Source organism: Nanorana parkeri, unplaced genomic scaffold, assembly GCF_000935625.1.
Source record: "Nanorana parkeri isolate BGI_ZX_2015 unplaced genomic scaffold, ASM93562v1 scaffold391, whole genome shotgun sequence".
Taxonomy (NCBI): domain Eukaryota; kingdom Metazoa; phylum Chordata; class Amphibia; order Anura; family Dicroglossidae; genus Nanorana; species Nanorana parkeri.
The window spans coordinates 1228728-1240663 of NW_017306659.1; the positions used below are offsets into that span (position 1 = coordinate 1228728).

At 43.1% G+C, this 11936-nt stretch overlaps 1 protein-coding gene across 3 annotated transcripts in view; it reads right to left on the reverse strand.

Annotated features, from left to right (window-relative positions):
- Nucleotides 1–11936, reverse strand: part of TAB2 (TGF-beta activated kinase 1/MAP3K7 binding protein 2) — a 70849-nt gene that overhangs the window by 220 nt on the left and 58693 nt on the right. For 2 of the 3 annotated variants that reach the window (XM_018559383.1, XM_018559382.1), the window contains exons 6-8: nucleotides 11821–11914; nucleotides 10180–10275; nucleotides 1702–1915 (exon numbers count right to left, since the gene is read on the reverse strand). In XM_018559383.1, coding sequence (XP_018414885.1) covers nucleotides 1770–1915; nucleotides 10180–10275; nucleotides 11821–11914 — 336 coding nt within the window. In that variant the 3' untranslated portion in view covers nucleotides 1702–1769. The remainder of the gene's footprint in view (nucleotides 1–1701; nucleotides 1916–10179; nucleotides 10276–11820; nucleotides 11915–11936) is intronic. The other variant, XM_018559385.1, reaches the window with a different exon arrangement.

Genomic DNA, 11936 nt, shown 5'->3' on the forward strand with positions numbered 1-11936 from the left:
GAAGGCCTAAATTCATCACAAGCCTTTTCAACAGTTACATTACCTAAAATGAATTCTGCAACACAATGAAGAGCCTTAAGGAGTAAGGCATATCACATTATCGCTCAATGGTACAAAACCTCAAAATAACAATTTAAGATGTTCAGCCATTTACAGTGGATGACTTTGGATGACATTTTCTATTAAAAGAGTAGGCCACTGAAAATTGCTCAATTGTTTTCTATTAACATTTAAATAAAAAGCAGCAAATATGTACAGGTTTTGAGATGCCAAGCAGTGAGTTTTTATCAAATTAGGAGTGAAAAACTGAGATGTGTGTTCTTCCTCAAGCTTCAGGGGTTTTAAAGTCTGTATTAAATAAAGCTGTTCAATAAATTACAGCTTCAAAGCCCACAATTATTCTCAAAATGTCTTCAAATAATAAATGACCATTTTGTTGGGGAAGGCTGAAATTGAATTGTGAATGTCTATTTTCTAAGTGGCAGCAGTCTTCTAAAAAGAGGAATGCCACAGATTCCAGGCAATTAGTACAAAAAAAGAAAGACACTGATCTTTGTGCGTCCAACGCAACTTTTGAACAAAGCAGGCAGAGTCTCAAATGCTCTTTTCAACAAAATAGTTAATACTGAAAATACAGTACTATTTAAAAAAAAAAAAAAATCTATTGGAGTTCTGTAGAGACTGCCTGCAACGGACTGGTCAAGAAATTTTTAAGTAGTCAAGAATTGCATTTTTGTCAATGATTTGTGATCAATTTAATCATTAAGGGTTGCCATTATTGCACAATATAGTCTGAAGATACTATAGCATAAAATATTTAGATGTGTGGTCTAAAAACATGAAAAACAAAAAATTATTTTGGCTGCCGAGAGTCAACCACTGTAAAATTCAATGTGTACAGAAAATGACTGGTATACCATTACAAAGATATTAGGTCTTCTTAAATCTTTTTTTCACAGGTCTTCACAGGACATCAGCATATACAGAAATTGTCATGGGGGAGAGAGAATAGGAAATTCTGCACAATGCTTTTCTCCCTACTACTCATGTTTAAGGCACTTTTTTTTTCTTAGAAAAGCTTTAAAAAGGACGTTAACTGTGCCAAAAGATTTAATAGAATAAAAGAAAAAGCTAACAAATACCCTATTACACTATACATACAGAAGTATAGGAAAATAATAAAGGTGGGCAAAAGAGGGGGGAAATATCACTTAAGCAAGCTTCTGAGCTATGTACAATGGGGAGGGGGAGCTGTGGGTAATTTCACTGTATCGTACAGATAATGCATGCAGTCTTTCCTTGTTAAAAATTGATTGTACTGTTGCTGGTTTCACAAGTGAAGGGAGGATCCCGAGGAACCTAATCCACTGAACTTTTGAAGTCCTTCCTCTGTTCAGGTGGTAGGCAGAGGCCTCTACATTTCCTCCATTTTTAGTGTTTTCATTTGCCCCTCGATGTTGCCTTGCTTCATGGAGACATAGAAAGCTGAGCCACTTCTGCTTTGGATCTCTATTGCATCTCCAAACCACTCCAGTAACATTAAGTAGTAAGGACTCAGAATGCTGGGCACAGTGAGTATTCTTCTGAAAGGGTCAATAGTAATACTGTACATGGTACAGGTGGCAGCTGGCAACCAAGTTCAATAGTCCTACACTGATCAGAGGATTTAAGAGGAAAAAAAAATCCAGCGGCGCACAAAACACTGAGGTATTATAATTCAAAAATTATGCTTTTCTTCTTGAATTTCCAATGAAAATAGACCTACTGGCTCAGTAATGCCTTGGCATATCGCACTGTTCACAACGGTTTAAGGCAGGATGGTTTAGAAAAGTACATGCAGTGCAATTCCAATGAGCTCCCTCATCTTCTTCTGTGTCTGGAACATTCTTTGGTGTTTTGACAGTGGACCTTTGATCTACAAGGGGATAAAATATTGAGAGTTAATAGCAATTTACTGTTATGTCAACTGTGTGAACAACATACTAAACCAGGAAGGAGGTGGGTGGGAAAAAAGGAATAAACATACCTACATATAAAGTTTTCAAAGAAGGTTGAGAATGAACAGATATAATTTATTATGCATATTTACACTGGGCCAAGTAGGTATATGTTACAGCTGAGGGATCCGGGAGGATCCTGTAAAGCACAGTAGTAGCCAATGCTCCAAGTGATGTTAAAGGAGAACTAATGAGGTGAGTGCTTTTCACTCACCTCATAGTTCTAGCCGACCTGTGACAATGAGACTGTCACAGGTCGGCTCAGTAGATCGGGAAAACATACCGGGTTCGCTCGCCTCTCGATCCAGTCACGGCTCTCTACCGTAACAGGGGGAGGGGCTGGATTCCCCTCTCCCCGCTCCGATCTGCCAGCGCTGACTGGCAGAACGGACGGGGGAGGGTACAGCTGGCTCTGCCTCTAGATAGGCAGAGCCAGCTGTCACTCACGCAGCTGGGCGGATCCCATCATCTAAGTTGGGATCCGCTCCGGCGTCTCAGTATACCGCGAGCTGTAGCTCGCGGTATACTGAGCTTAGGGTAACGGGAGGACGCTAGTTTGTGTCGTCCCGTTACCCTAAGGAGAACTATGGGGAAAAACACTGACCCCATAGTTCTCCTTTAAATGGAATTAAAGATTGCAACTAATTAACCATGCCTCGACCATTGAGGTTTCTGCCTTGTGTATCAAACAAAATCTAAATATGTGATATGAATCATGCAAATCATAAATTCAAACATTTTATAACTTATGAATACTTTGTAATATTATTCTACAATAAAATCTTGTTACAAAAAAAAAATAGCCATTTAATAGTAAAAGCTTTCCACTGTACTTATTAAAAGTGAAGTTGTGCTTGAACATTTCCACTGCAGTAAAAACCACAAGCGGGAGAGAATAACTAAACTGCTAGAGCCATGCCAAAACAGCAGAGGACAAATAATGCCTGAATAGAGAAATATTTTCAGTAGCCATGCTCCTAGACATATTCTAACACATACCAAACTATTGTAATAAATAAAATATAGATAAAAATGCTAGTGTTTTGGTATATAGCGAATGGTAACATATTTCATATTTAGTTGCAATCAAGATTCTCCCAAATCCTACACTGCAAATACAGTATCAAAACTAGACTTTTCATAAGTCATTCACAAGAAGAATTATAAAGAGTCTTGAAAAAATGCTACAAGACCTCGAGTGCCCTAGGAATAGGGAATACTTTAGATCAGCGATGGCCAACCTATGGCACGCATGCCACAGAGGGCAGCCAAAGGCCCCCCTGATGGCACGTGAACTTAGGTGCCGGTTCTCACACACTCCAGGTTCTCACCTCGCCTGTGTGTGTCCGAGGTTCTGCTACAAGGCAGGGACCCAGACAGGTGGTCTGGTTCCTGTCGACGGGAGAACCCTGGGAGCTTTGGACAAGTACCCCTAGATACGTACCATCTGGGATGGAGAGATCTACTGCTTCAAGTCCCCCAACATGCTTAAAAGAGCTCTGCAAGACCGGTACCCGTCCCCCACTGCCAAGTGGTACCTGGCCAAGATCACCATCCTGTCCTTCACCCTGGTCAGCAACCGGTTAAAGATCCAGAGGCAGCAGGACTGCAACCTGTCCGAGGCACAGTCCTAGAGGTAAGCCGGACAGCAGCCACCCCCTGCTACTGTACTCCGACCTGCCATTGTGACCGCTGTTGCTGCAACATGGCTGCAGAGAAAACTTTTTCTGCACTTTTTTTGTTCCTGGCAGAGACAACTATGTACTGACAGAGAATGGAAGGCAGCTTGAAGCATGGCAGGGAGCAGGCTCGCTGTGTTTTGAAACCTGATTCTCGGCTCCATGAGCTCGGGTTTCATTCAGATAAGGAGATGGACTTGTGCGCCGGGGCGCTCTGATTCTTGTTGGGAGGGTTGTTGGATTTAATCAGTTAGCTCGAGGTGTATTAGCCATCAGAAATTTTGAGGCCCCTTACACGCCCCCCCTGCACCACCCCCGCACGGGAGTCGGCTTACCGGCCAATCAGGAAGCCGGGCAGCATGTAATGACACGCTGCCATGGTTCCTGAATGGTCGGGAAGCTGGCCAATCAGGAAGCCGGGTAATGACGAAGCGCCCGGCTTTCTGATTGGCTGGGAAGCTGGCTTCATGCTCCCTCGTCACCTTCCACGGCGCCCGGCTTCCATGATTGGCCAGTAAGCCAATAAGTAGTGATGAGAAGCATGGAGACGGTTTCTTTGCTAATCGGGGTGGCGAGTCATTACATGCGAGTCATTATCGGTACTCGTATCATTTTTTGTTTTGTTGCTGCAACGAAAATTCGTCCACAAATGAAAATGTGTACAGACTACCGCTAACAAATTTTACCCGAAATTTCGTTTTCGGAAATTCAGATTTGTTTTCATTCGTCATTTCTGTTATTCGGAAATTCGGATACATCCGAATAACGAAAATTCATCCAAACAACTAATTTTTCCGAAACAAATCGCACATGTCTACTGGACGCAGGGATTAGTGACGCGCTGGACACAGGGATTAGTGACGCGCTGGACGCACCTGAGACTACACACATACCTGAGAGTGATCCTGCAGAGACCACCATAGATGCTGCACAGCCCATCTGATACTCTCTATGGTGGGCTCTGCAGGGGTCTCAGGTGGGCTGGACAGGGCTGCATCTCCCTCCCTTCTTCCCAGCTCCTCTTACCTGCTCACCTGGCCTCCTCTGCCGATGGACTGGCCGGAAGTGATGTGATATCACTTCCGACAGTCAGAGATCAGATGAGAAGCTGCGCCGATGGGGCCCCAAGCTGCTCCAATGCCTGTATTGTTAATGCTGGGGCCTGGCGCAGCAACGGCCAGACCTCCTCCAGCGCTGGGAGGGCCCGGCCGCCTCCTCGCTTGTCACACCGGCGGTTGATACACCTGTAAGGGTCCCGGGCGGGCCCCGCACATGAGTATCGGTGGTACCCCCCTGATGGCGGCCCGTGATACAAGTGTGTGTGTGTGTGAGATACGAGTGTGTGTGTGTGTGAGATACAAGTGCGTGTGTGTGAGATACAAGTGCGTGTGTGTGAGATACGAGTGTGTGTGTGTGTGTGAGATACGAGTGTGTGTGTGTGTGAGATACGAGTGTGTGTGTTTTCCCATTTTGCCTAAAGCAGTGATGCTGAACATTTTTTTTTTTAAACCCCAGTGCCCAAACTAAAACACAATATCAAACTTATTTGCAGTGTTGGCACTTTGATATGAACTGATTTTGTGCTGCAGTTTGGCCACTCGGGTTCAAAAACGTTAGCCATCTCAGCTTTAGATCATGCAAACCATAACACTGGACTATCCAAATGGGTACAACACTTTCCCCAATTAAACACAACCTAACTGCTAAACATAAACAAACCATTTTGGAAAACATTACCAGCAGAATATAGGGAAATTATTTGTCATCAATTCCATAGAAGATCTATATATTGATATATCTCGATATCTATCTATATATCTATCTCCTTTTCAAATCGTGCCAACCTCTACTTTTGGGATTGTCCTGGCATAAAATTGCCACGTATGCCTGTACACATGCCTCTTATTTCCCTATACCCCTATAAATGGGAAGTTCTAGGTATGGTTGCGCTGGATTACCAAAGATTCTCTAAAAGGTGCTCAACACTTGGTGCTCACCTTGTCTGCGGTTAGCAAAAAAAAAAAGAAAAGAAAATTACATCTGCAAGTAGCATATACATCGGCCATGCAAAATTTTAGAGGGCATGTCAATTAGAAATGGTGAACCTGGAACGCAGAGGGATTTCTGAAATGACAAACAGGGTATTGGTCTGCCTAAAAGAAGCAGGGGCTGGAAGGCAAACTTTGAGGGCCCTTATCACTACCAGACAATGGAAAGTGATCTTCTTGGAGTGAACTGGAGCTAGACACAACATAAAAAAAAAAGATAAAAAGCAGAGAACCACAGGCACAAAAAAAGAAAGAAAAAAAAAAAGAAGGGGTGGTTCAAGGTGGTGTAGGGGCCAAATAAGGTGAGCAATGTTTGCAACCCCTTGAAAGTACGAATAGGTTAACTATTAGCAAGCGGACAATGAAAAAGAACCGACAGGGCAGACACCTGAACTGACCCTTAATGGTGCCAGAAAAAGTAATTCTACCACCAGCTGAAGAAAAGAAAGAACCTGGCCCACTGACAGGGTAGGCCACCAAAACCTCAAACCAGTGAAAAGAAACCTTCAATGGGCAACGATAATTCTAGCAGGAAGTACATCAATGAGCTTGCCATGGTTGGGACAACTGAATCGCAAAACCATTGACTGAAAAACAGAAATAATTGTCTTGGGAAAGGATCTGATCACACCGATAGAGGCCATAGTGTCAGTTAACAGAAAAATAAGGTTGGTGCACCGCAATCTGAGGCCAATCTGGATCACCGGAATGCCCTTACTTTCGATCTTTTGAAGCAGACAGACAAGGTAGTGGCTTCAGCGGAGCAAACTCATAAACTGAGGCATACTGCACCCACGCTGCTACCAGGGAACCCACTTAATTCACCATTAGGTACCGCATCCTGTAAATAAAATGTCCAGCTTCTTGTTAAACCGAGATGCTAGTAAATCCAACTTGGGGTCCCCCAACGGAGACATGTCTCAGAACACCTCCTGAGGAGACCATTCTGCTGGGTACAAATGTCTGCGGAGAAAACCTTTCAGAGTTCTTCACTCTGGATGTCCTATGGAGATCGCTGGAACATTAAGGTCCCTTTAGGACAAGATAGATTCTACCCTTGTCACAAAACCTCTGGTGCCCCCCTGATGACTGATGTAAACCACAGCCCTGGCCCTGTCTGCCTGAAACGGGATCAGGCAACCAGTTACAAGAGGTCCAGCGAAAGACAAACTGATCGCAACTGCAGGATGTTGATTGTAAGTTTGTATTCCTCCAGAGACCAATAGCCCCAAACAGACAGATGGTTTAAAACAGGGTTAGCCAAACTCCGGCCCTCCAGCTGCAGTGAAACTACAAATCCCATGGATGCATCTCTCTCCAGGAGTCATGTCTGTGGCTGTGAGAATCTTGCAATGCCTCATGGGATTTGCAGTTCCACCACAGCTGGAGGGCTCCAACCCAGAAGACCCAGAATGTCCATCATGAAAATATGCCAATGTGAAGGAAGAAAGCTCTCTGACAAAACGACAGAAGCCATCATGACAGAAATCTCTTGGTTCGAGGATCTAACAGTCATCTTGTTCATAGAAAGACTGGATTTGCCCCACGTCATGAGAATGATGTAAAGTTCTCGAGTGGAGCTGAGCAAATGGAACTTCAAAAGTGGATACCATTCTGGGACTTTGCATGGCGCTTCACAGGGGAGAACCAATGTCAGAATCAAAGTTTCCAAACCCGATTCTGCCATTTCATCAGGAGAAGCTTACTCTGATGGCCGTCCAGGAGAAGGGCCAAGTACTTCAAGAGATGTGACTGAATCAGAGAGGACTTGTCAATGATCAGTATCACCAAAGTTTTTCAGTATCTGCAGCATAAATGGCACATCAGAGTCCAAGGACAGGGGAGGTCTGCTCTTGCAGCGCAGATTTTACAAATATCCAAACAAAAACAAAAAAGATCCAGAAATGGACCTTTGTGAACAATCTTGAAGTTAAGACAGAGCCAAAAGGGAAAGGCCCCAAACAGATAATGGTTGTCACCCAGAACAAAGCCAACAATCACTGATGGCCTGAAAAGAAAGTGTAAAAAAACATTCTGGATATTGATGGCTGCCAAGAAGTCTACCCTTTAGGTGTCACCTTTAAAAGGAGGCTATCCATTCTGACCGCGTGCGGAATAAAGTCACTGCCAACTTAGGATGGAGAGCCACTCCAAACAATTCAAACTAGAATCTGAGGAAGACGTTTAGCTGCTGATAAATTATAAAAGGTGAATACTAACTCATCTGGTGGTGTGCCTGTTAAGGTGGATAAGTAGTACATCTTTGGTAGGCGGACACCACAAATGTTTGAGCTCCCTCTCGAAAGGGAAAAGCTTCAACGCAGTCACCAGGCTCTCAGGATCCTTCAGGGTGTTCCCAGTCCTTAGAGGAATAACTAAAACAGCGGGTGTAGTGGGAACTACAGAGTGGGAACTACAGAGTATCAGCCTCTTCAAAGTAGGACTGTTGGTGGATCAGACTGAATCAGAGACGGTGACTGGGCCCTCAGACTCAGCTTATTATATGGGGCTCAGGACAATCAGAGGCAGACTCTGCCCACTGATGGTGTGGGGGTGTGTTTAAAGGCTTGTTCCAGTAACTGCACACAAACCAGAGAATAACCACACTCCGCAAGATACAAGCGATTAATCTTGTGTTTATTGATGCAAACTGAAGTGTACATCACAGCAAGTTCCCCAGACCAAAGAGCAAACTCCTCTCACATGTTTCACCAATGTGGCTTACTCAGAGGTAAATGCGTAGAAACAGGCAGGAAGTCCAGAGTGAGCCTGAAGGGCCCTGAGGACATGGGGAAGGTCTTGGTGTCAGCCAGTAGAGCTTCAGGAGACTTCAAAGAAGACGCAACACCAGTAGGAGTCTCAGGTTCTAGACTACAGGTGTTATTTGCTTCTGAGGATACCAGATAGATGCCCCAGAACCACTAGGCTGAAGTTATCTGTGGCTGGGGAACAGTCCTTGGTGCGTCTTAGCACAGATATGTTACGCCTGCAAAGTGGTAATGCCTCCAAAGTGAGGAAAGGCCTCAAAAACACAAATCCAGGCAGCAGATGCTGATAAGGGTTTAAAGTGTCTGGAGGTGATCAAGTCATTGTAGGCGGGCAGTGGAAATCAAACGGAAGTGGGATGATGCTTTCTCTAGCATTAATGAAGCAAAAGAGTGCAGAGCTTTCCACCTAACCTGTTATATCAGTGCTCAATCATTCAGACGTATCCCTTGGTAAGCTGGCAGTGACCGGAAATTTAAAATGACGCTCAACAGTGCAGCATTGAGGTAGCTCCTGGTGCTTCTGCCTGACCAGCCTTACTCACTAAGTGGGTCTTGAGACAGTGGGTACACTTGGGGCTGTGCCACATCTCTGGACCCAAAAGGCACTCCGTGGCTAATAGTGCATTCAAGTCTGGAAAGGTCACATTCTATGCTAGCCCTGCATGTCCATTCCAACGGGTTCTAGAAACGTCCTCCAAAGTTCCGAGAAGCAGCTGATCCAGATAGCTGCTATGTATAGACCAGCTCAAGCAGCAGGAAAGCAAGGAATTTTGATTGAAGTCACTGTTGGAAAAAACACAAGCACACAAGCACTACAAAAAAATACAGAGGCATCTGATTCCCCAGGACACTAGCAAAAAATTGAGGCATGGCTATACATGGCTTGATTACAACTCTGTTTGCCAGTGTCCCAACCTCCTGTAAGCTGTAGTATAACCCAACTGTAATAGAATTCTTCGGTCTATCAATAAAGAAAATAACAATGCAAATGCTCCCTTAAGGAAAAGGAACTACCCACTCCTCCTGGAGTACTCACAACTAACAGACCTTGAACTGTACCAGAGGGAATGGAGTCTAATTGGAATGTAGTATTGCCCTGCACGACTGCAGGGAGAATACTTAGCCCAAAATGCAATTTTTCCAGTTTAAATAACAGGAGAAAATATAAAGAATTTTAAGGCTGTAACGAAAGAGAAACACAGTATATTTAGTGAACTGGGTGGGCCTACATTAGTTGGCTGGCTGGAGAGACTTCCAAAAATTCAGTATCCGGCCTGAATCTACCAGCAGTTGTTCATAGTATAAAATAATTCCAAATGAACAAAAAACAGCAAATCCGAAAACAAACAAACAAAAAAAACAACAAAACAGATCCCCTCTTCTGATGACATTAAGCAAAACTGAGCAGGTGTGAGGCGTTATAGCCTTTAGGAGGTGTGCCTACTGTCCATTTCTTCTGTAGGTGGCAGTAAAACCCTTGATTGTTTATTAGCCACAAAGTTGTCTTCCAATGGATGAGTGAAACAAATTTTTTTAAACTCCTGCTAGAGCCACCCTCCTGGTGTTTTTTTTCAGTTGCAATGGTATTTGCTGTGAACTTTGCCGGCAGCTTAAAAAAGCAAACACAAAACACAGCTGGGGAGATTTTATATTTGTATATACAAATATTTACTTTGCTTCATCTTACCAACTGATGCTGTACCTTTAGGTTTGGGTGGCACTGGACCGAGAAATCCAATGTTATCATAGAAATTATGGATAGCGCTGGGATCAAAATGAGGCCCTACAAAAAAATAAATACATTTTAAAAAAAAAGTAAAATTTGTTGTATACATTTATTTTCCACATCTTCCATTTTAAAGTGTATCTACACATAAAAACAAACATTTTTATACATTACAACTTCGATGTGGTGGCTTTGTTTTCACTTGATAATCCTGCAAACACCATGTTTCCTGTCTTTCAAATCTAGGGGTTTTTTTTTCCTCCACTGAATGTATGGGGGCAGCCCTGGTTATATGGTTGTCATACCGGTGGATTAACGGGACTAGTAGTTAACACAAGATGAGGTTCTTTATGCTTTCTTTTAAGCCAACAGGAAACGACAAAACTGCATTTCTGGCAAAATCAACAGGTATTTTTTTGCATTTTCTGCCACAATATTCTATGAACACTATAGACTAAGAACACATCAATTTTTTTTTTAGACCACTGGTATTACCTGGACGCAGTGTCTCATCATGGCTGCCCTCTCCTAATTGATGTTCTTTAGTTTATAAATGTGATGCAAAGTGGTGAGCCATCTTTAGGTTGTCAGAGTTTTCTGCATGTTAACACCTCATTCCCTGTAAGTTCCCTTTAATAGATTCTTTCTCCTCCCTGCCAACATCTCTAAACACTAAGGTGCAACATAAAGGTCTGAAGGCAGCTGCAGTGTTTCACGCTAATAGCAATCATGGATTTGAGGAAGCCACAATATTGTGTTCCTGTGCATATACCAGTAACTTTATGTCTATAGGCTAGTATATGTGTTTCCAATCTGAGCTACATAGTGGTGTTTTTGGCTGTGTTAAAGATGTGAACTATGTAATCTCTATTATGCCAGAACCCTAAAGCATCTTTACAGCTGCAATTCCCACTCTGCCTCCATTCAAATTACATTGGTACACTTATTTTCTCAATAGTGCTTGCAGATACTAGCTACAAATGTAATTTTACACAAAAATCAGCTGCAGCCAACCCTGCCACATAGATCAAGTGCTAACTGTCCTAAAAAGCAAGTCCTAAAAGTAATTTTGACAACTGAGATTTGTTGGCAACAGCAGCCTGGAAACCACTGCAGGTGACAAGGAACAGGGCATAGGAAACACACCACAGAAACAAAGTTTTTTTGGGGCGCGCATCTTTTACGCGTAAAGACAAGGAGGGATTTAATTATATACTGTTATTCTGGTAATTAAAAAAAATGGTTAAAGAAAGGTAATAATGCCTCAACTGAATTGCTGGTTTATCACAGAGACATGGACACGTCCCTCTCTTACACCTGACTGCTACTTAATATACAATGATAAAGAACTAATCAGAAGGAGGAGATCTGATGTCAACAACCCATTTCCAGCAGGCAAAAAGGTAATCAAAATTTGGAAAAAATATCTGTTGGCTGGCATTTACAACTCCCACCTCTTATAAAACCCTCAATTGATTCATGACAGATGCACTTTGAGCTACATATACTGGGGAGAAACAAACGTACATTTGTATTTGAGGTGAACAGAATGTGAAATGCAAACAGCACAAGAGGATGTTACACCTTATCCTAGTTTCTTACCTCTTGCCTGAAAAAGGTCAATTTCTTTGGTGAGACAGTCTATGTCAATCTGCAGCTGTCGGTTACAACTCCTTAACTGCTGCATTTCTTCCAGCTAAAGAGAGAGAGAGAGAGAG